We start from the raw sequence: 23,905 nt of genomic DNA on the forward strand, positions 1-23,905 counted from the left end.
TTGATACTGAGCAGAAGCAACCTATGGCTTTGGATGGCCGAGACCGTACAAGTGCCTCTACACTACTGTGTCCTTCGCCAATTGCTAAATTACATTGCTTTCTGTCAGAAAAAAAAAAAAAAATCCTAGAGAATTTCTGACCAACTATAATATTGAGAAGATAACTGATTTGTTTTAATTTGCACATTGTCTAGAGAGAGGCAAAGCTGAAGAGGCAAACAGCAACCTCTGTTATTAACTGCTTTATCATGTTCCCGATGAACAGCAGCAAAAAGGCATCACAAAACCTCGGGAAAACAAGAGCTGGCACATTATCAGAGCAAGAAAAGAGACAGAAGAATTGAGTACAGCTCACCTTGACAAGGCTGACAATAAAATCCTCAGTAAAACAAACATACTCCCTCCCTGTCCCCCAGAAAAGAAAAGCCAGAAGAAGTTAGGTTCATTTTCAGATTATTGTGAACGCATCTTTCCCAGATCTTCTAAAATCGCCATTGATTTTCTGCTAGCATGTTACCTCTGTGAGCACCAAGGCAGGCGGCGTTCGCTGGGAGACTCACATTGCTCAGCAGAGGGATGCCGAAAGAAGTCCTCTTGGCACAAAGGACCAGAAAACGATGCTGTCTTCCCTTACACCACATCTGGCAGCCATTTAAAGGCTAAATCTACTGACCACAATTATACCCCCCAGGTTGCACCTGCTGGCCTACTCCTCCTCATTGCAACTCTGCCATTGAAAGCATCTGGATTGCCTCAAAATCCCCAAAAGGAAAAAAAAAATGAGCAGCAAACTATGCACTAACTTCACGTCATCTAAAGAGCAGCCTAACAGTACTTGGTTAAGTAACTGTTGAGCTATAACTATGCCTCATTTACAGAGCTCTGCAAAAAATGCAGTATTTGGAGGGCTACAAAAAAAGAAAAAGATTATATTTTCCTCTCACTGAAGTACCGACAGCAGAATGTACTCTGCTGGAGATGAAACGGTGGGCGTCTGATGGCATATTTTAACTGGTATTCCTCTTTGTGCACGCAATGTAATGCCACCCAAGGGGGAGATTAAAAAAAAAAAAGTCTGTAATTTGCAACTCCATTTCAAAGTCATATCGAGCATGATGTGAAATTCAGGATAGGATTCTTGAGAGAAATCTCCTTGGAAAATGCGTACGCACCTCGGGGAATCTTTGGATTTGCTTCTCCACACTGGAAGGCTGCGCTGTCTTTCAACATTTCCATGTTGTTTACTCTTTGCATCTAATTTTGGAGCTAGTGAGTGGTTTATTACAAAGGTGTATCTGACTAGCTGTAAGATAGTCCTTGTCTGCAACCTCCGAGATTTCTGAAATCCCTTAGTATTCGTATTGCAACCTCTAGTTGTAGTGAGGAATTACTTTCCGGTTAGGGATTAATCCTGCTGGCAGGTGTTATGGAGGCAAGCAACATTTACATGTGTGAAAGACCTTCCTTTATGGCCCTGGGGGGAATAAAAAAGAAAAAAGAAAAGAATTGCCTGCATTGATCTGATCATTCTCAAACAATTGCAAAGAATATCATGCTTTGAGGCTTTCGGTAATCATCAGCGGGGATTAGGAGGGAATACTCTCCTTAATAGACTTCTGGCTAAAGGAGTTTTCTCTTTCCTCTGTGTCACCTTCCCTGAAGCGGTACAGACAGGCCACAGCTGGATCTGGGGAGAGGGGAAGATTAAGATCATTTTCCCGAAGTCATATTCTCTTCCTCGGATGCCTGAGCGATGGTGATGCTTAGATCCAAATTCATCGCCGAAGCTGACGTCAGACAAGAATCTTCCCGCGGGTCCCAGCAGGAGCAGGAAGACTTCTGTCCTCGCTTGTAGCATGCGTGCTTTGATTAGAGAGAAGCGGTTTGATCACATAATCAAATCCCATTCATGGAAAAGGCTAGGAGTATCGGTGATAGCTGCAGTCCTTCCTGTCTTTTTCCCAGGGCCCCAACAATTTGAAGGATTTCAGTCCCCTGTACGCTCCAGCAGTGAAGTCTTCAGATTTAATCTAGTGTCAAAGGAAAAGCAAACACAGAAGTTCACAGCATACAACTGATGTGATTTCCTTTTGCTCTTATATTCTGATTAATCTCACTTATTTTTTGCCATGCAGAGGTTAGACATCTATCCTCATTTAGTCTTCTGTGTTCTTTGTGTTAGTGGAGAGAACTCTACAAACCGTCCCTGAAACTGTCTCGCTGACCGTAAGGAGAGCCATGACGGCTACCTGCCACAAGAAATCTGCAATTTGTACAGCTCAAAGCAGGCAAATTCTATAAAATTATTAGGAAGAAACCATGGGGAAAAAAAAAAAAAAGTATTTTATGTTGATACTTCCTGCTTGACTGTTTTCAGATCAAAGCAAGCAGTGACAGAAGAGCTCTTTGGAGGGCGTCTAATCCATTATGCCGGGTTGATTCCCTCCTCCAGCAAGACACCGGCACGGCTGTGTCTCGCTGCACCCCGCAGCGAGGGTGCTTCTTACAGGCATGACGGGCAGATTTCAGTCGGGCACTGCCTTGAGTTGGGTTTGTCCGGTTCGATGAAAACCAAAGCATGCTGTGCTCTGCAGACTTGGGGCACGAGGCTCTTTTTAAGGAACTGTACAGTACCAATCCTCTTCTTTTGAATCGGTACTGGGTGAGATTATTAGAATAAAACCAGAAAATCATCATCACAATTTATACACCCAGCTTTCACAAAGGATAGGCTCATGCTTAGCAGTGTGGTCAACTATAGTCAATAATCTTGCTACTTCTGTAATAATGCAAAGGCACTGTACAGATTGTATCCCTATTGCTTAGTCCCAAAATAAATATATATAAACAAATCAAATAGGACATGCAGATATATATAGACACAATTATGAACAACCATTTGTGCAGTTTTGAGCTAATTAGACAACGAAAAAATAAAGACAAAACAACAGAAGCTTAATTATTATTATTTTAACGTTAAAAATACAGTCACATCAAAATAGGATACACAGTTATAAAACTGTTGCAGATGACATAAGAAAATAATGTGTATATATTTTTTATATATAAAAATCTACAGTATTTACTAATGCTGATACATATTTTAGAGCTTCGTGTTGCTTGCACAAATGAATTGTACAGCGTTGTTACGAATTACAGAACCATCGTTAAACACTGCGATTATTACACTTAGCCACGATATTATATACATACATTTCTAAGCTGCTGTAAGCAATCAGAACTAAGGTAAGCCCAAGTCATATTTATCTTCACAATTTTAGAGTTTCAGTGTAGTGCTTTGCTACTGTTACTTCGCTGCAGTTTGCGACTCTTAAAATATAAAATTGCCCAGTTCATTAAAAATTACATCAGACACATCATATACACAAAAAAAAAAAAAGTTTTTGAAATATACTAAGTAAATGTTACTTCCATCTGTAAAAATTGTTTTACTTCTGTACCTTAAAACTTACAGAGCCAACCTGCAGCAATAATAGGCACTAAAGCTCATTCTTTAAAGGAAAATAAAATAAAATCCATTTCTATGTTTTCAGTTAACAAATGTTACAAAAGAGAACAGGACAACCTTCGAATCCATCCAGAACCGACGTTGCTACCGATGCTATGTACTTAAGGATTAGAAAATCTCTCTGTTAAGCACTCCAAGGACCTCTTCTGGCGAGATCCTTACCCGCCTCCGGTCCCCTTGGTTTCAAGGAGAGGTCAGTGCATCCCGCACTGCCTGCGTGGTCCCCGGCAGCTCACAAGGCTGCATCCTCCGCGTGCCACTTCAACCTGCGTTTTTGTCACCCCCAGTTCACAGTCAACGAAAAGAAAAGCAAACACAAAGTAAAAAAAAAAAAAAAAAGGCTGCAAACGCTAATTAAAAATACGTTACCGGGAGTCTAAGCTTCCTATTAACAGTCAGGATGGTTTTAGTGTAAAAAAAAAAAACAAAACAACAGTCTCTCAGCAGCCTGAAAGCACAGCAGCACATGCCCTATCACAGGCACGGACCTACCGGCTCTTTGGGGAAAAATAGGGCAAAACCAAAATGGAATTGACATGACAAAGCTTAAAAGAAGGGATAATGCATATGCGCATGGCTCAGGGAGTATCAAGTCACGACCAAGTCTCAGCCTCCTGCATGTACTTCTCAAAAGCATCAAGGAGCTGGTAGTTCTGATACCTGTGAGATTTGGCCTTGCAACCAATTTGTTTAGCTTGACAGCACGGCGTGGCAAAAAGTGAAGGGTGAAGCACCATTTCTGGATCTGGCCTCGCTCTCACCATGCCCCAGCATTTTGCAGATTTCAGACATTCTGATGGTAGGTTTGGGTGCAAAGGTAAAAACTCTCCGCTTTCATTCACCTAAGAAACTAGAGACTGCCCTGAATTTTCAGCACCATTTCTTAGCCAGATTATAAAGACATTTTTGGCTTTCTGCTTTTGCCTGCCTGCTCCTTCCTGCTGAGGAAAATGACAAACAGTAGTCAAAGGAGAGGAAATTAACTCTCACATAAATTTAAATTAATAATCCCAAAGTATCTCCCCTGCCCAGAACAGATACTGGGATACTGAGGCAGCTGTATAACAATGACAGAAAATCCCATTCAAAATGAATGGCTTCTCAAATAAATTATAAAGAAAAATTAATATGAAATAAAAGTACTTCACAAGCTTTGCCCAAAGTTAAATGCATTTACATTTAAACTCTTTAGCTCTTTTTCATATGCATTTGTGTATGTAAGTGCACACTCGCACACATGCACCCACACATCTATACAGTGCATTATCAATGTCAGTCAAAATAAAACCTGTAAATGTGTTAGGTTTTAGGCAGAAAGATCATAACACGAGTTATTTAAATTTGAGGGAAAATGACAGTATTAGCTATACTGTGTATATGATCTTATTGCTATTGCTACGACTATGTGCATCAGATCACTTTCGCGAGCTTCGATGCAAGTCTAAGAACTCAACTAGCCTTCAGTGAAAGCCTGAAACATCTTTGAAATAGTGTTGTTTTTGACCGAGTCATGTGAACTGTCCACATTTCATAGAGGAAATGAGGTGGACTACTGCTAACACAGTAACGCATAACTGAGTTTGGTTCTTGCCACTTTAGTAAGTACAGACAGATTCTCAGAGAAGCACAGACTCATGCATAGACAATCCATCGTTTCGATTTCGGTAGTGTTGGGCTTGAGCTGATGGACCTGAATATTGGTATTGTGGTGAACCATGCTCTTCAAAGTTTGGTGAAGTCCTGTATCTTATTGGACCATCCACAGAAACAGCGGGAAGACCGTGGTCTTGAAAAGGTGTTGCCTGAAAATGCTGGTATTTCTGGAAGCTATCCAAGTGACCCGTGTTAATGTCTTGGCTCCAGGGCTGCCTGTACGGTTCGTGTCTATAAATATACGCAGCATCTGGCCACTTTCTATCTTCTGGTAAATAGTCCACAGGAGGGATTATGAATTTGACACCTGGGGGGGACCTCAGGTTGCTGGTATAGGCATCAACAGGGGCTACTTCTATCCGAGCAGGGGCTGGGGAGAGAGGATTTTGGCGATTGGCAGGATAAGAGTTCACTTGTAATTTATCTGGAGAGTAATCTGCGGAAATAAAAGAACCATATGGCCTACCAGAAGGGCTGGTTCGATTCCCGTGGTAGTGCAGAGGTATGGAACTTGTATTGCCTATACTGGAAACATGCTTTGGAGAATTTCCATGATAAGTAGGTGGATTGTTATAAGATGGCAGTGGCTGTTTTACATTCAGTCCATGAGGTGGTCCATCAGATGGCAAGGAGTATTTTGGAGATCTGGGTTGGGAAGTGAAGGTGTAATTGTTGGATATTTTTAATGGAGCAGGTATTTTATCAGCTTGTTTTCTTGGACTATTCGAATATGCTACATGCCTTGGACTCTGTGGATGAGCTCTCTCAAGCATCTCTTCAACAACATTCTCGTTCTCAATATCAGCTTCCGGAACATTGTCGTACTGTGATGCATTAGACCCACGCTTACCTTCATCAGCATCCAAAACCCTCATCTTTTGCTTTACATTCAAAGGCTGTGTTTCTGCAGAACCTGGTGGTGAGCCTGAAACTGAATGATTTATTGGCCTTCCTTTCACCTCTGCAGTAAGTTTCATGGTCTTTTCAATTATTTTGATATCAGATGGTTTATTCCACTTAGGTACAAATTCCCTTCTTGTATTTGAAATAGCATTAGAATTTTGGTTAGCAGCTGCATTATCGTATTGCCTTGAGTTGTCTTGCCCCATGGGTTGAGGCTTTCTTCTAGCATCTACCTCAGTTTTGGACTGTATACTCTGTGTGTCTATCGGTCGAGACTTCTGCTGTTTTAAGGAAGGTTGTTTCTCCAGTGAATTAATTCTTTTTCGGTTATTTGGTGAATTTTCCAGTTCTTCTCCAGAGGATGGTCTCCTCTCTGTCCTTCTCGTTGTTTGTGTACCAGTGCTGTTCTGTCCATTAAGCATTGGAGTGGAATTAGGCATAGCAGGCTGAGGTCCTGATGGAATTTGCCCCAATGGCTTCTTTGGAAATTCATCTTCTTTACCTAAAGAAAGAACAGTAATAACAAATTCACATGTGTATAGATATCGTCTCTGATCTGTTGGTCATGCAAGCAAAAATAACTAACTCAATCATCCAAGCCTCTCTCTGGATAACCATGTTGTCAAAGACCTCAAAGGTTTTTCTGTATATTAACAAAGAATTTGTTTAGGCTCTCATCTCAACCAGTTACTCTAGTCTTCCTTTCTACAGCTGATACGATCTTGCCGAGCTTTTCCTCATTGACATCGCTGATGGACAGAAAAAAATAATCATTTTCCTAGATGATATTTTGGCTACCTTACCTACGCTGTACGTATCCCTCCTTGCACTGTCCTCATCACATTAAATAAACTACTTTCTCCACTTTAAAGATCCTTTCTGATATCCCTCTTCCAATCCGCCATCTTCCATTCAGTCATCTTTTACTGTTCACCTCTGGCAAGCTATGCTATCTACTCTGCCCTCACATGTTCAACCTCTCTAGCAGACATCTCTGAACTTTCTCTCACTTCTTTTTTGAGTGCTGTTTCCCATTAACATCTGCAGCCACGTCCTTGTTCTTCCTCAGCCCCTGTTTAGGGGATGTCATTCTCTGTATTAGAAAGTGACACCGTAATGAGAAGACGCTACACAGAATCATCATTTTTTCAGTTCAGCTTTCTATCAGCTATAGAACAACTTAAGTAGTTAATACTAAAATTGTCTATATCATGATTTCAAATGAGCGTTCAAGTTACAGAACTAGGATACAACTGGCAAGTTCTCCCATTCTGAGTTCAACACATCACAACAGCCAGGGGTAAACATCAATTAAATGGAGATTGAGAATAGCCCACAGTGCCACTACAGAAAGTATAAAGAAGTGTTTCATTGCTGGATTTTATTTACAGAAAAATTTATATCATATTTTCCACACCAGTCTCTCCTTAGCACTCTACGTCCTTCATGTTCTTAGCCAAAGTCTTTTACCACCGTCTTCTTGTAATTAAAATTCCCTGTAAGTATCTATGTGGGCTCACATGGTGAACACATATAAACATCTCTATCCCTGGTGTGAGTGCTGCAATGAGAAGAAAGCCATGTTCATTTTTACAGTCAATAGTACGAGTTCAATCTTTGATGACTGGCTCATGCTAGAGGTACACAGAGGAAAGCCAGCAGCCAAGGTCAGTGTTATTTATGACAACAGCGTAACAAACTACCATCACGGATCAGTTGCTATATAAACTAAATGAAAACTTACAGTTTGTGCCAGCTAGGACATAGCAAGAAGACAGCAGAGAGAAATACAACAGTGCTGTGTGTCATGACAAGATAACTAAATAAAAAGTACTTTAAAAAAACACATACACAGCCTGGTTTTGCCAAACAATTAAACTACCCTTTTCTTGATATTCAGTCTTCGCATGAGGCCAGAGGTCATATGGAAATGTACGCTTTCCTTTAGAAATGAACAACTTCAGAAACCTCAGTTTACATATATAATAAATCCAACCTACTCAAGTTTTCTGTAGAAAAGACCTTCCACTCATTTTCCCCTAGTCATCAGTTACGATCATACAATTATTTAGATATTTAAACCTTCTTACACTGAAAGTACTCATTGTCAACCTTACTATGCCTTGGCAAACTAAGTTACTCACGCTAAGTCCCGTTCCCAACTACCTGCCCCCAAGTGTGTGCTTCCACAAGTTACACCATCCTACAGGATTGTACACGCGGCATTCTCCACTCAGCGATGAAGAAGATATGCAGGACGATGCAGCAGGTTATGTAGTGGGGTAGGGCCTTACCACCAACGGGTGGGTCTTGGAATTAAAAGCATCGTGGTTTGTTCTCAGTCTCGGTGGGGTCCCATGATTCACAGACTAGGCTAAAATCTGGAGCACGGATTTGTAGACTTGTTTTTTATAAATCTGAATTTTATCCCTAACAAATACTGCCAATACTGAAACTGTATGTTACAGTGCTTTCAAACTTACTAATCCTTAATGTTAAAATAGCAAGAAGTCTGAATTAAAAAACAATACTCAAAGTAAATACCAAATATTTATCATCTGAATTAAACGGAATATAGCTTTTATATGTTGCTAATCATGAATCACGTATAACCTCCAGGTTATCGTGGTAGTTATGGGATGCTCTAAGAAAATGTCTCCTCAATATCTGTAAAGCATTTCTGTCCTTGTGTGTCATAAATGTTTTAGAAAAAAAATATTTTAATTCCATGCTTGTAATACAAGTATTCAAGCTATATGGGAAAAAAAAAATGAAGACAAGACCAGTTCCTCTAGTACCTGCGATGCTTCCTTCTTTGTTATAAAGACGTTAAACCCATGAATGGATTTCCTTTCCTCCAGCCTTAACTCTTTACAAAATGCACACAGAGCAATATGAGATCCTTTGAAATATACTTGGTCGTACAATAAAAGTGGGGTTTGTTGGAGTTTTTTGTTTCTTTAATTTCACACACTTAAGGTTTCTTAATTACCCTTAAGCTCTAATAAAACCCAAGTGAGAACAGTACAGACATTCTTATTGAATTCTACCTAGGCTGCTTTGAAGATTGCTTTCTGTCATCTTTCCTCCACATTTGAGGGTAAAAGAACACTACAACTCATGTGGTCCATGCTATTTAGACGATGTATTGCTATAACATGAATTACAGGTGTAAAATGAGTATCAGAGAAGTCTTGCCATGCCTGCTGTGAAACTGTTCCAACTTGGAATTAATTCATGTACTGAGCCATAAGCACAGAGCTCCAAGCCAACCATAGTTCATGTGGAAGCAAACCTTTGCATTCTAACAGCATCATACCAGGCCTCTAGATTTTTACAGGCTGGTAATATTGGAGCTTAGTGCTTTCACAGAAAGCAAAAATATGGAACAATGTGTATGTGTGGAAGGAGGGTCAGTGAGGAAAAGAAGAAATACGTCTCTAAATCTTAGCCACAAGGCTTCCACTGAATTTGTTTTAACTTGACCTTGGTCTGAAACAACTGACACAGCTTGCTTAATCAACCACATTTGCATCAAACTTTAGGAAATGCCACATTGCTAGAGATATTCATTTATTCATCAAAGCTACAAAGCACACGCCTACGTTCTGTTCCAAAAAATTCTTCATCTCTCATCACCTCCTGCCATAACAAACATTGGGAGGGAAGGAGTTGTAACAAGGATCCACAGTGCTGAGCACAAAGACATCCCCCCAAACTGGTCACCTCCTAGAGGAAAACCAATTTGTTTTAAACTGCAAAAAAACGTATTTAATTCCAATTTCAATATACACATACATACACAGACACATACACAGAGCTGTCACTTCCTGTGGAGCTACCAAAGTACTTTATTCTTTAAAAACAAATGAAAACTCCTAAAGTTCAAAGAAGTCCACAAAACTAAAGAGGTAGAGAATAACAAAAATCCATCAGCATGCACGTTAATACAAGGGGACGCTTCTCAAGTGCACAAAATAGCATGCAGACTATGCCTGTGAATGCTTCAAGCAGCCCGCTATTAGCAAGAATATGAAGAAAACCGTGATGTTGCATGCCGGCAAGAAAGAAAGAAAAAAAGAATAAAAGCAAGAAGCAAAGGAAAAGAAACCACAATTCAAAAGCAAACAGAAGAAACTAAATCACAACAAACATCTCTACTAGTAAGAGGTACATAAATAGCTTGCCAGAGAAGCATGCAAAAGCACTGATTCTTCTGACAAGCTGCGTATCTTTTATCTACCCATTTTCCACTCCAGCTCTGCCTAAAGCCTCTCATGCAGCTCTTAGCCATCATCTTTACTACATTAGCTCAACTCATTGGTCGAATTTCTCAGATCTGAGCATGCAGAAATTTTATTTGTATGTTTTCAAGGACACTGAATTGAACCTCTTCGTGCTGTTGGCCCTAGGTCTGAGCTACTTCACTTTCTGGGCATACCTTCCTGTCTGAAGAAATAAAAAGGGAGGAACTTCTGAATCCTACAGAAAGTATTTCTGGGACAAGTAATCTTCTGCACAATCTACGATGTTTACACACAAGGTTTAAAAGCACTTCCAACTAGGATATAAGACAAAGATGTTCAGTTCAGCTTGTGATTTTTTTGGCAGCAACCTCAACAATCGCCAAATGTGCCTTTGTCTTCCGAAGCTAACTGGGCAATCAGAAAATGCCCAACTGCATCTTCTCTCCCCATCTTCCTTCAACAAAACAGCATCCTAGACAGAGTTAAGGTACAGGCTTTCCCAAAGGACATATGTAATAGCTTATGTTAGAATATACAGAACTGGCACTACGAGATTTTATGTTTTTCATTTAAAAGAAAGGTAGCGATTTAGTTGATTGGATGCAATATTGTATAAAATAAGCAAACAACAAAGAAAATAGGGTAAAAACGGGGGAGAAAGGAGAGAAATGGAAGTAGAGTGAGAGAATTTAAATGAAAAAAAGAACAATTAGGTGCTCGTTTTCTGCTGATAAACATATTACCTGGCACGACAAGGAGCAAAGCAAATATCAGCAGATCTGACTGTTGACCAAAAGATAAAAAAATCAAGTGATATTAAGGAAAGTTTTAGTCTACTCACTTACTCCTGCTCTAGCAAGTCTTGGTCACCACCCAGTGGAAGTCGATCTCAACTACAAGACTTTTACAGATAATTGCTCCAGGAGGCACTAACAGCCTCATGCATTGAATAGCAGACATATAATTGGAGTAAAGTGCTTTAAGTGCTCTCTCTGGTGAATAACAGTCTAGTCCTTAATTTCAGGACCAGAATACATGCACTCTGACTGTTCTAACACAGTTTTCAAGGATGGTAATGGTCATAAAAACAACTCTTAAAATGACATCTTGATATTTTGTGTTTATTTTCCATCAGTGACTTCCCATCTTACTTGTTCCGTTTACAAGTCCAAGAGAATTTTAAAAAAATTTAAGTGCCTGCACTAGAAGCTCAAGCTGCTGCCTGAAAGTCACTCTCTCTTCCTCCTCCTTTATACGCCAGGGAGGAGATACTGAAATGAAGCCTTGCTTGACAACTTGATGATGGTAGAACAAAATACACTCCTTGTCTTTCTGCTGCTGTGTTACTTTTGTAATACTGACAATAACAAAACCTTACTTTATAAACATCTGCATTTAGTGAAACAATAGAAAAATATAAAAAACTTGCTCATCGGTCTGAAGCTACAGGTACCTAGCTATAAGTCTCTAAGTGGTCTTTATAAAAAAAATATATATATATATAAAATTAAACACTTCATTTCATATCCCTAATTCCACATTTCTTCCAGAATCAAGGTAACTATCTGGATCTTATTCAACAAAAGCATGCAAGTTTTAAACAGTAAAGATTTTGAAATGATGCAAAGCCAGTGTCTAAAACTGCTGAAAATAATATATATTAGTATAATTTCATATGCCAATTTCCTTCATAATCTTGTAAAAGTCATAACACACAAGAAACGAGGCAGAAAAATTAGTTGATTAAAATACAAAGCACATGGTATGAAATAGCTACTTGTGTATTCTTCAAGTACAAGTGAAAAATCCAAAGTTCCTCTGAAACAAAACACAACCAAAAGAGATACACCATCAGAAACAAAGTCAAGCTGACTTATATTTGCATTATTCTGGCCAACAAAAGATGTATTAAGAGCAGAAATCAGACATTATTTCAGTATCTATTAGTATTTAAAATAGATAAAGATTTGAATAAAAGATATTCATAAAAATTTACTAAAATATACCTCTAAAGAAAAATAGCAGGTATACATTTAAAAAATTATGACAAACAAAAATTCAAATGTTGCTAGTTATCCCTAAATACAGGAAAGACTGGGAGAACTAGAAGAACTGAGTCAGAGCTTAAAGGAGGTGTTACCATGCACTAAGATAGTTCAGAAGATCAAAAGGACAATGGCAGATTTGAAATTTGGCAATATTTATTTAAATCAGGTCTTGCACCTCAATGTTAAGGCCTTCTCCATTGCTGTAAGGTCTATTAAGCTTTCAGTTAAAAAATAAAAAATAAAAATCCCAGGATCTCTCTGTCCTTCAGGACATCTTAAATCAAAACGTGGGCAGGCATTTCAAGAACTTGGACAAGGAAAGTATCTGAACCAACAAAAAAAAAAGAGAGAAACAATGGCATCTACCAATGAAATTCTTTTTACTGTCCTGGAATTAAGGAATTAAGGAAGAGATTGGCCACTCTAGGTCAGATCTGCCTACTTGAGAAGATGTAAACAGGAGTCATACAGGTTTAAATGACTGTGCTGCTCAAGAGCCTGCTGTGGTGCCACCGTTCATAATGTTCCAGTCAACCTAGGAAATTTATTTGTTTTTTCTGCTAAATCTGCTTGAGGATATGTCAGAGGAGAAGTACCTTACAGGACTGTTTCTACTGTATAGCTGTCACTTCTTGGCCCTCTGAGGACTCGACAACAAGCAGCACGTTTATCCATACACCCTGCAGTTTCCATATAGTCACTGAAACATGGATGCCTACCTTGGGTTTTGAGAACAGCATTTAAGTTATGAGCCATCCTCTGAAGGTTGCAGTCGCTCGGTACAGGCTATTCTATTCTGGACAGCACCGAAACTAGAAATTACTACAGAAAGGCAGAAAAATCTGTGGTCTGGTTTATGCAAAATAGTCCTAGTACTGGCAAAGCCATTTAGCTGACATCCAAAATTAGCATCATCAATTCAGCTGTGCCCCTGGAACGTCAAATGTTCTGGCTGAGCATTTTGTTGGCTTTATCGGTGAGAAAGTGTTGAACAAAGTCCTTTCGCTCCACGGAAGAAGCAAGCCAGAGAAAGCTACATTAGACATAAGCAGACTTCCACTTTAAAGTAACAAAAATTATTACCTCTTAATATCCTACCACAGTTTACCCTACTAGGGCAGGAAAATCTATACAGCCTAACAAAGGATGCCAGATGGAAAATTCCGCAGAGCTCAATTAGCTCATTGCTATTCCTGGATGACTGATACTAATGCAACTGTAAGATGAAGATTTTTTTTTTCTAACATTAATTTTTACTTTAGTTCTTAATTATTAAAGGTGTAATTATTGCTCAGTGCAAAAAAGTACAAGATAGGAAGTAGTGTTCTGATTTCAGCTGAGAAAACTAAAATAAACATTATTTTCTCAAGCTACAGGGGATACTTAAATGAACAGTTTGATTTTTTTTGTGTGTATTACTTCATGATGTATAATGGTTTTATAAGTTTTATGTGAAACTAAAAGAAAAATAGTAAAGACACTCAAGGTAGAAGAGAGAGTAATTAGATGTACACGTAAGCAAAGCTGAAGCTGAATGTCTAGAGAATGCTGAGAACCTGCAGAAAAATATTACTGCCTGAAGACAGTGATTAGTAAAACCAAAATGAACAGTAAAAAAAAAAAATCAAAGGCTTGTAAAACTCATATGAAGAACAAATGAGACAGCCTCACTCAACTACAGATAACGGCAGACAAATCAGCTAGATTTCCAAGGATTAGGATAAAGGCATTCCATATTTATTTTGTGAAAGGTTAAGTAATGTTCCCACTTACCCCTGGCAAAAATATACCACACAGAGAGGCTTTCCCAGGCTACTTTGAAATGAAAAAGAAAAAGCCTCACTTCCTCATCCAGCACCAAAATATACTTTTCTTTGGCTTTGTTTTTCTTGTTTTTATTTTAATACTCAACCTTCCTCACTCATGTTGGAAAGGAAGGCATGTTTTGACACTGACATTGCTTTAGCTTTCTAAAAGAAAGAACTGATACGGATTAAAACAATTACTGTCTTGCCAGCTAGTCACATCAAGAGTCACTCTTAGACATACAAAATATGAAACCACGTAACTTGCACTCCATGTCAAGAAGATGCATTCACTAAATTCTGCTTTTTGTTTCCACAAGACAACTCCCTGTGTCTCACACTTTCTGTTACTGCATTGCAAGATAACCACTTTGTGGCTCTTAATGTCAGGTACTGCTTCCTTTAATTGTTTCAAGATCCAGGAGTACTCTCAAACAAAATTTCACTTGAAGGCTTTTTGCATTCTCTCACAAGAAAAGCCTTAAGACATGAGTCAGTTTGGAACTGCCTTCATCCTTTTCTTTCAAGAAAATTTACAGTAAATTCTGTATTTTCCACAGAAACTCTCAACACGAGTTGAATGTATGTGATTTTCCAGGGTGGAAAAAGAAAAAAAAAAAAAAAGCTTTAATTCATTCACACATATCAAACTACAAAATTCTTCCAGTACCACACTTTTTCCACTGTTCAAGAGGAAAATAAACTCCTCACTGGTAAAATTTGCTTTACCACATCCATGAAAAACCTACCCAACTACAAGTACATTGAGTTTCTGAAAGAGGGCAACAAATCTTCACACACAATCACGGATAATGCAGTATTTAAAATGTAACAGAGCACTCTGATGATCCTATCTTCTTCTCACATGATGGAGAGGAATTGATGCTAAAAGACAAAGTTGTCCATTAACATATTTACCCACATCCAGTCACCGTGATCAAGCATTGTCTGAGACAAGATGTCTGACAAAGCAGACAACTGAAGAGTGGCACTGAAAAGAGCAACTTGCTCTGAAGAATAAGAAAATGCTGCAACCCAGCTTGGGGAAAAAGGATGCAGAGAAGGCAGGATGGGAAGGCTGTGATTAGAAAGGGGAAGAAGCAGTACAAGCAGTAACACGGAGAAGAGCTGCCGACTAACTGAATATGGAGTATGTGGATTAGAAGGAACAAGAAAACTGAGCAGATGAGATAAGTGAGAACAAGACTTAGACCTATGGTGGGTGGGATACAGCGTGCTGTGAGAAATGTCAGAATGAGGGAAATCATGACAACGGGAACAAGAGAAACTGGGACAAGAAGCCAAGATGATGGGAAACAGACACACAAAGTGTCTGACTGCATGCCTGAGAGACAGGGCTGCTGAAGAACTAGAACAGGTACCTATTTGTGATGAGGAGCCCTGAAACAGCCCAATACTGCACACAATAAATAAGGTCTACAGGAAGAGAAAAATGAAGTTATGTAACGGAAGAGCTTCAAGATTACATTATCACAACAAGGCTACATAGGCAACCTTTATTCTGACATTTCTGAACTTCTGTAAGCTAACCATAACAACTTAATAAAGTTATGTTAAGGCCATTTTTGCCACATTTTTTAAAATGTTAAGGCATGTTTCTTTCTCACATACTATTTTACAAATTAGCGAGGATAAAAAAAGAACTAAGAATAATCACAAGAAAATTTAATTTAAATATTGTCAGGGCAGTAATAGAAAAGAATCTCTGAACAGGAAGAAGAGACCCTATAGACACTTCTTATGTAGTGTCCTGAGAAACAAGTCTCTGCTCTGCAACTGAAATGCATGAACACAAAGGCTGAGAAGAAATGAAGAAAATAATTCAGTTAAACACCAAGAGGGTTTATCACCTGCAAAGAAATTTAAAAAAAAATGGATTGGACCAATAGAAGAAACTATTTGGCCTGACAGTTGTTCCATAGCTACTATTCAAGCTACAAAACAATTTGTATTCTCAGACAACAGTGTTGCTTCAAACAGTTGGAAACCCTGGTATTTAATCTTCTATCTTACGGATATTTCCATTTTATAAAACCGAATTAATAAAATTATTAGAACCTGGTGTGTTTTAAAGTGCTTTGCCATTAGCAAAAAAAGCAAACTCATAAAATGAAGAGTGTTGATTTTAAACGGTAAAATATTTTGGAAGAAATAACTATGCAGTGATGAAGAGACCACCATTTCCATAGTCTTTAACAGCATGATTTAACATTTTAAAAAAGGACACTGTGTGAAAAGCTCCAAGTATCTAAAACTGTATGTGTACAAGTATCTTACCAGCTATGGGTAAATCCAGCTTCGCTCGTTTCAATTCTGATATAGAATTTTGGAGCTGCTCTATTACAAAGTCATCTTCATAGAAGAAATCCTTAGCTAGAGTCTCCTGCAGAAATTCTACAAGCTCTTCCATTTGTAATTTCATCAGATGCTCTACAAGAAGAAAGCAGTATTATGAATAAAAATATCTTGTGATTATGAGCATTAAACTTCAGAAATGTACGTACAATATCAGATGTTCTTGTTGTCAAAGTAGAATGAAAAAGGCTTATTAGTTAAGCAGGAAATAGAATTCTACATTAAAAGTCTATAGAATGCATCAGAAATTCACTTGCAACTTTATGTAAGTGATTTCTACTTACCATTCTCTACTAGGAACAATGTTTCCCAAAAAGGGGCATCTTCACACAATTAAATGCAAGTCACCTGCCTTCATCCCCTTATGTTATATCCAATAGTTTCAGGTCTTTATTTTTCAGCCTGCATCCCTGACTTACACAACACTGGCATAGACCTTTACAATATACATCATCTCTCTGTTTAAAAGTTTTGAAAGCAGTAAAACAGTTTAAAAATTGACATTTAAGGTATTCTGATTCACAACTGAATTAAACTTCGAATGAAATGATTGTGGCAGTTCACACTTTAGTACCAATGCTTCAGGCACTTTTTGCTGCTTCAATTAATTCAGGTTATATTTTGAAAGTCACTTTACAGTTATCAGATTTTTTCCCCTTTTTACATAGCTGTAAGGCCATGTTTCCCACGCAAACATATTTTGCTTGCAAGGCTGTAACCCCATACGCATACTGTTACTTTAAGCCTACATATGCCATCAAAAGTTCCAGGATACTCAACTTCTATACACAAACCATCAAAAATGCTTTTGCCACTGTAATAAAAATTCTCTTGACACGTATTACACGATGGAACTTGGATTGCACAGCTATACATTCAATGTTTTTAATGGTAGATAACAATACAAGTAAAGACTGGAAAATAAATCAGAATCCATCTTCTGTCAACTTCTCTGCCAGTCCTCTCATCTCTTCTCTGTTGCCATAAAACAACTCTTGGTGTTTTGATCATGGAGGAAGTTGCTACGTACTTGCTAAGAAAGCAAACCTCCACTCGGAAGTTTTCCTCAGGTTGTCCCATAAGAAGAATAGCGAATGCAAAAAAAAAAGTCAAGCAGATGTCTATTTGCAAATAAAGACAATAAATCAAAATGCTAAGCCTAACAATTTGCCTCCAAATGTTTAGCTGTTCTAAGTACAATTAAGAAACATAACATCTTTCAAAGCTGTTTATGAACAACCTAATGAACACGCTGCAGCGAGACAATGACCCAGCATTACTACGGTTTAAGGAGGATAAACTAGCAAACAAAACTCCAATTCTGCAAAGAGCTCCATGTTAACCTCCGAATTTACATGACTCTCTGTAAGATAAAAAAGCCAAAGTCCCACAGGAAGATGGTGTCAAACTGGAGCTACAAGGCATCATCCTGAGAAATGCCCAAGAATATTTAGAAGGTAACACGGATCTTCAAAATTGGAGCTTAATGTGCTAAACCACTGTGGGAAACCATGCAGGCATAAATGCTTTGGACAATTCTGTTCAAAAGTCCTATCTTATTTTCCCTGTGGGCAAGAGATGGAAGAAAAGGCCATCTAAACTACAGAAAAGCTGAATTTTAATGACATTCTTGGACAAACAACAGCATAAAAATGAGATATACACTGATGATTCTTCATTGCTGAATTGTTTGCTGATAGAGTTTCAGGTATTTAGGGGCATAAGACATCACCTTTTCTGGATTGTTTTAGCACTATTTTATTAAATGAAATCCTGTAGTGGCTAGCAAGCCATTTCTAAGCCATGGAACTAGATTTTTTTTCCCCCATTTTTTAATCAGCACCACAGCTCAACCTATGTTGATGCTTAATTAACTTTCTTTCTGTAATACATATTTTATTTCTGAGTTATTTGCATTCAAATACAAATACAGAAAAATATATAAGTTTTTAAAGTCCTATGTGCAACAGTACTTGTCTAATCATTTAACATAATTATGATTTTTAGGCAACTGTAACACCATCTAGAAGCCCACTGCCAAGATGGTACAATTTTTCATTGGCAATCACACACATCAATAAAGGAAAGATTTTGCTCTTTTTGTTCATGAGGAGAGAAAGACACTTGTAATAAATAGCATAAAGCAAACAGGAAACTAAGATTTCAACACAAAGGCTACACAAAATAAGAACAAAACCAGATAAATGTATGTTTAGCATTCTAATATGTGAGAGATTTCTTACTTCTGTGTAGCTTCATAATTGTGTACGACATAGCGGTGAGAACCCGCTCTCCTTCAAGTATGTAGATATCCCATAACCTGAGGCTTAATGTAAAGGGAGTCTGCAATGAAAGAATCAAGCAACAGTGTGAAAACAGTCTGTCCCAACCCAGAATTAGAAATAGAAGTTGTAGAAAATGGAAAGTATACTCACACGATCAAGGAAACATTGGAAAAACCATTTTGTTGTGTAAAAGCTTGTGGACATCTCCTGGGAGTCCTGTAAAAAACATAAAAGTTTTAAAAATATTCACAAACAAAAGTTCTCCTGTATTATTAAATGCAGTAATAAGGGATATACAAGCGATATACAAAACTGGATACTATGCCAGCCATAATCTATATCACCTCAATCACATCAAATTATTTTTGCATTTTCAGTTAGTATACAGGCCTTTCAGCATTCACATTACATTATCAACCAATCTTGAGATTGCTATATATTGTGTTTCTGAAATACAAAAACCTCAAAGATCAGAGTACTACAGCATTTCTTGACAAGAATCATCATCATGTGCTTTAAAAATTAAAATTACAACTTTCATTTCAGAGCCAAGTCAGTTACAGAACTGCTCTTTCTTGTTGTTGTTTTAAAATTTTTGCAAGGATTTGCTAAAGGATTTTTGCTTCTACAAAAAGTACAAGATTGTCTTCTATGACTAATTTTGGCTTGACCTCTTAACATATTTTTTTTAATCAGATCTGCCTAATTCCATGTCATGAGCTAGTTTTACAGCATGTTGTTAAAAAAGACATTAAATTCTAGTTTACAAGACATGAGGCACACATTAGATGCTATTCATCATTGCCAAGGTGCTAGGTTGCTCTCAATTTTTTTTTTCCTTAGGCAGATAAAAATATCAAAACAGAAAATAATACAGTCCTGGGAAGGCAATGTTTGTAAACAGCTCTCTTCAAAGTGATCTCTTTGAAGATGTTGCTGCGGCTGAGCAGCTCTTACACTACTGTTTAAGATATGGAGAAGGATTCTTGCAGACCTAACGAGACTGTAAAAGAAAATTCTTTGTGACTAATAGGAGGGCATTTTCTTCCCACTAGAAAAATAAAATATGGCTGTTATTCTTTGTTTAGAATAAATACAGCCAAAATTAATAAAAAATAAAGTGTTATTTCTTCTATAAGAGCACTAGAAGAGATGCTGTGCAACCTTTACCTTTGAGAAAATACTACTATGCCCAAATTTTAAAAGGACCATCAACTCCTCTTATAAGAACTTTTTAAATGGAGATTAAAAATAAGGTAGCAAGCTGTAAAATAGTATTCCATTTATTGTGCTATAAGTACGTACCAAATGCTGCTTAAGTTTGGACAAAAATTTTTTCAGTATTTTGTCATGATGTTCTTGAAACCTCAACAGTTTTGGAAAACCAGGAATAAAAAAACCTAAAAGAAGAATTTGAGCATGTAACAGGTTTATGTACTATAAAAATGACAGCAATATAAGACAAAAAAGAAAGTCAGAGCTCTGAGAACATTACTCTTCTATAGACCACTGGATCTGAACAGATATTCATAGCAATATTATTATGTCCATGTATGGATACACACATACTCCTGCCTAAGTGACCACAGTGAAACATCAACACCTTTGCTTAGTGACTATTATTAGATTAATAATGGTAGATGATTTCAGTTTGCTTCAATCCTACACTTGTCTATTTCATGTGGATTTGCAGAAACCAAAGTTATAATTATTTTTTAAGAAAACAGAAAACCCTAAAACTTCTAAAAGCACAACGACAGAAATCAGGAATATGCTCTGCACACTCATGATAGAAAAGCAAAGAATATAGGCAGCTACTAGAAATGCCTGCACAGAAGAAAAGGTCATAAAGACAGACAAGGAGTATTCTACCAAGGCAAATATCATGAATTTACAGCATAAAGTAAGGACAGCTTGCTAACACAAATGAAACTAAGGGCATATATAAAATCTTGAGTAGTTTTATGGATAATATACTAGAAAAGTAAAGCACTAAGATCCTCTTCAACTTGTTTTCAGAAAAGGTAAGAGAAAGGCTCAGATCAAAATCATAATACTACTCAGAAAACTTGAGAAATGTAAAACACAGCTACACCGCAGGATAAAAGACCATTCAAAGAAAATCTTTTGAAAAGTTGAAGTTACGTTCAACTCAGAAAAACAGAAATGATCAAACACCAGCAGCATAAAAACAAGTAAGCTTCCCTCCAAAAAGAACTTAGAAAAGGAAAAAAAAAAAAAAACCACTAATAAACCTATTTTCAAACACCTTGGAAGCAGAAAGCTTGACAGAGTACTGTAGGTTCAACAGTTTATTAAGACTTTTTGAAAGTGCCCGGAGACAATAAGGCCATACTAAACACAAGTTAAATTCCCGTATGGAAGACAGTGCTGGATGCCAGGAACTCTGAACAAAATAGGATGGCATGCGAAAGTCTTAAGCAGGGAAAAGGAACCAGAACCTGCTGGGAACGTTAAAAATCCCAAATTCTAGATATTCTTTTTTTTTTTTTCAAGCTCCCAAGAGATACAGCTTTCTGAATCCCTGTGTCATTAATGACAGATGCTGGAATTCCTAGAGTTGTTCTGTCCCTTTGGGCAGGCAATATGCACAGGTCATACTAAATTTCACATGGAAAGAGACAACAACCAATAACACAAAAGTAACAAGACGGTGAGAGCAGGAAATGCTGTGTGAGGCAAAGAGAAAACCAAGAAACTCGAGATTAATGCTCACAGCAGGAAACAAGCAGGAGGAGTTGGAAGCCACGGTGCAATTAGAAAACTGTGATCTAATTGCTACCACGGCACCGTGGTGTGATGAATCACACCGCTGGAACATTGCAGTGGAGGGCTGCAAGCTTCACAGGAGAGACAGGCAGGAAAGAAAGGGTGGGGGCATCGTCCTCTTTGTAAAGAAATGGATAGATTGTGAAGAGTTCCCTCCGAGAAACAGCTAAGAGGGGGATGAGAGCCTGTGGGTAAAAATGAAGGAGGACCAAAGGACACCTTGTGGTTGGGGTCTATTCCAGGCTGCCTGATCAAGGGGAGCCTGTGGATGAGGCCTTCTTGCTCCAGCTCCAGGAAGCATCGCGCTCACAGGCTCTTGTCCTCCCGGGGGATTTCAACCACCCAGATGTTTGCAGGGAAAGCCACACGGCAGGCCGTAAGCAATCCAGGTGACTCCTGGAGTGCGCTGAGGACAAATTCCTCATCCAGGTATTAGACAAACCAACCAGAGGAGAGGTGTTACTGGACCTGGTGCTGACCAGTGCAGAAGAGCTCATTAAAGAGGTTAAGACTGGAGGGAGCCTAAATTGCAGCGCTCACGCCCCGGTTGAGTTTGTGATCTCGAGGGATATGGGCCTGGCTAAGAGCAAAGTCATACCCTGAATTTTAGAAAAGTGAACTTCCAGCTGTTCAAAGAATTAGTGGATGAGATCCCATGGGACACGGTCCTTAGGGGCAGAGGATCTGATCAGAGCCGGCAACTCTTTAAGGATATTTTCCTTGGAGCACAAGAGCTCTCTATTGCCATATGTAATAAATTAAACCAGGAAGGTAGGAAACTGGCATGGCTGAACAAGGACCTGCTGGTCAAACTGAGGCAAAAGGAGGAAATGCACAGACGGTGGAAACAGGGCTGGGTGCCCTGAGAAGAGTACAGAAACGCTGTCTGGATGTGCAGGGATGGGATCAGGAAAGCCAACGCACTGACAGAACTGAACTTGGCGAGGGATGCAAAGAATAACAAGAAGGGGTTCTACAGGTACACTGGCTGCAAAAGGAAGGCTAGGGTGGTGCCTCTGACAGATGAAGATGGAGAACTGGTAAGAACAGACGTGGAGAAGGCTGAGGTACTTAAAAACTACTTTGCCTCAGTCTTCACTGGTGGTCTTAAACTAAAAGAGGACAGATTTACATTAGACATTAGGAAGAAATTCTTCACTGTAAGGGTGGTGAGGCACTGGCAGAGGTTGCCCAGAGAAGCTGTGGCTGCCCCATCCCTGGAGGTGTTCAAGGCCAGGTTGGATGGGGCTTTGGCCAACCTGATCTAGTGGGTGGCATCCCTGCCTAGGGCAGGGGGGTTGGAACCAGGTGATCTTTAAGGTCCCTTCCAATCCGAGCCATTCTATGATTCTATGATAGTGTTTACTTATATATATATATTAATCTACAGATTCCTGTCATGCCAAGTGATAGCACAGCCACAATGCTATTTAACACATTCTGCATTGGGTTTCTGCTAGTATTACATTGCTATACAGACATCTACGTAACCAGCTTTCAACTAGCTACATTTCCTTAAGAGATTAAGAAAGGCAACATCTGATTTTCATCAAGAACTCTTTGAAAGATACCCCATACAAAAGCAATTACTTAAAAGCATGAGTGAACTTCTGTAACATCCAGTGGCACCCCAGGATGAAGCGCCAGTTATGTCTTGTTTTGAACATATACCTAGGACTGCATAGTTCCATTTTCAAATAATTTACAATTTAAATAGGGTTGGTTGAAACCTAATATATACTAAGTGATGTGACACTCCGTACCATGCATAGCATGCTTCGGACCCGAGAGCAGTTTCACCAAGGCCCAGAAGGCATCTTCTTCATTCATGTACATAAGGAGTAAAGCTGTGATCTGGCTCATTCCCTGACAGTATCCAACTTCCTGAAAATTACAAAATGAGAAATATTAAAATCCTGAAAGCAAAAGCCCCCCCACCTATGAGCTGTTAAGTTTTCCTTCAGCTACGGTAGCAAAGAAACTGCCTGCCCTGATGGTATACATTCTCTAATCATGGTGCCAGCACAAACCTTTAACTTTTAAATATTTAAAATATTGATAGATAGAAGGGATGACATACAACCATCAATCTGAAAAGTAAACTCTATGTTTGGATTGGTCATTAGGACTCTTACTGATGCACAGAATCAGCTTTAATATTAATAATTTCAAGTAATTAGGTCATCTTACTCTCAGAATGGATGTAGTTTCCATTTAGTTGCAATTTGCCTCTGGAACAGAGGAAGTTGTTTTGGTTTGTTTACAGTCA

General features: G+C 38.5%; 1 protein-coding gene across 6 annotated transcripts in view; it reads right to left on the reverse strand.

The window, feature by feature from the left end:
• Window positions 1–2,950: 2,950 nt before the first annotated feature.
• USP6NL (USP6 N-terminal like) overlaps window positions 2,951–23,905 on the reverse strand; it is a 118,156-nt gene continuing 97,201 nt past the window's right edge. For all 6 annotated transcript variants that reach the window (XM_080580895.1, XM_080580894.1, XM_080580893.1 and 3 more), the window contains 6 exons: window positions 23,400–23,520; window positions 20,152–20,246; window positions 18,997–19,062; window positions 18,805–18,904; window positions 16,484–16,636; window positions 2,951–6,587 (listed from right to left, as the gene is read on the reverse strand). In XM_080580895.1, coding sequence (XP_080437021.1) covers window positions 5,146–6,587; window positions 16,484–16,636; window positions 18,805–18,904; window positions 18,997–19,062; window positions 20,152–20,246; window positions 23,400–23,520 — 1,977 coding nt within the window. In that variant the 3' untranslated portion in view covers window positions 2,951–5,145. The remainder of the gene's footprint in view (window positions 6,588–16,483; window positions 16,637–18,804; window positions 18,905–18,996; window positions 19,063–20,151; window positions 20,247–23,399; window positions 23,521–23,905) is intronic.

Source organism: Anser brachyrhynchus (genome assembly GCF_964034855.1).
Source record: "Anser brachyrhynchus genome assembly, chromosome: 1".
NCBI classification, from domain to species: domain Eukaryota; kingdom Metazoa; phylum Chordata; class Aves; order Anseriformes; family Anatidae; genus Anser; species Anser brachyrhynchus.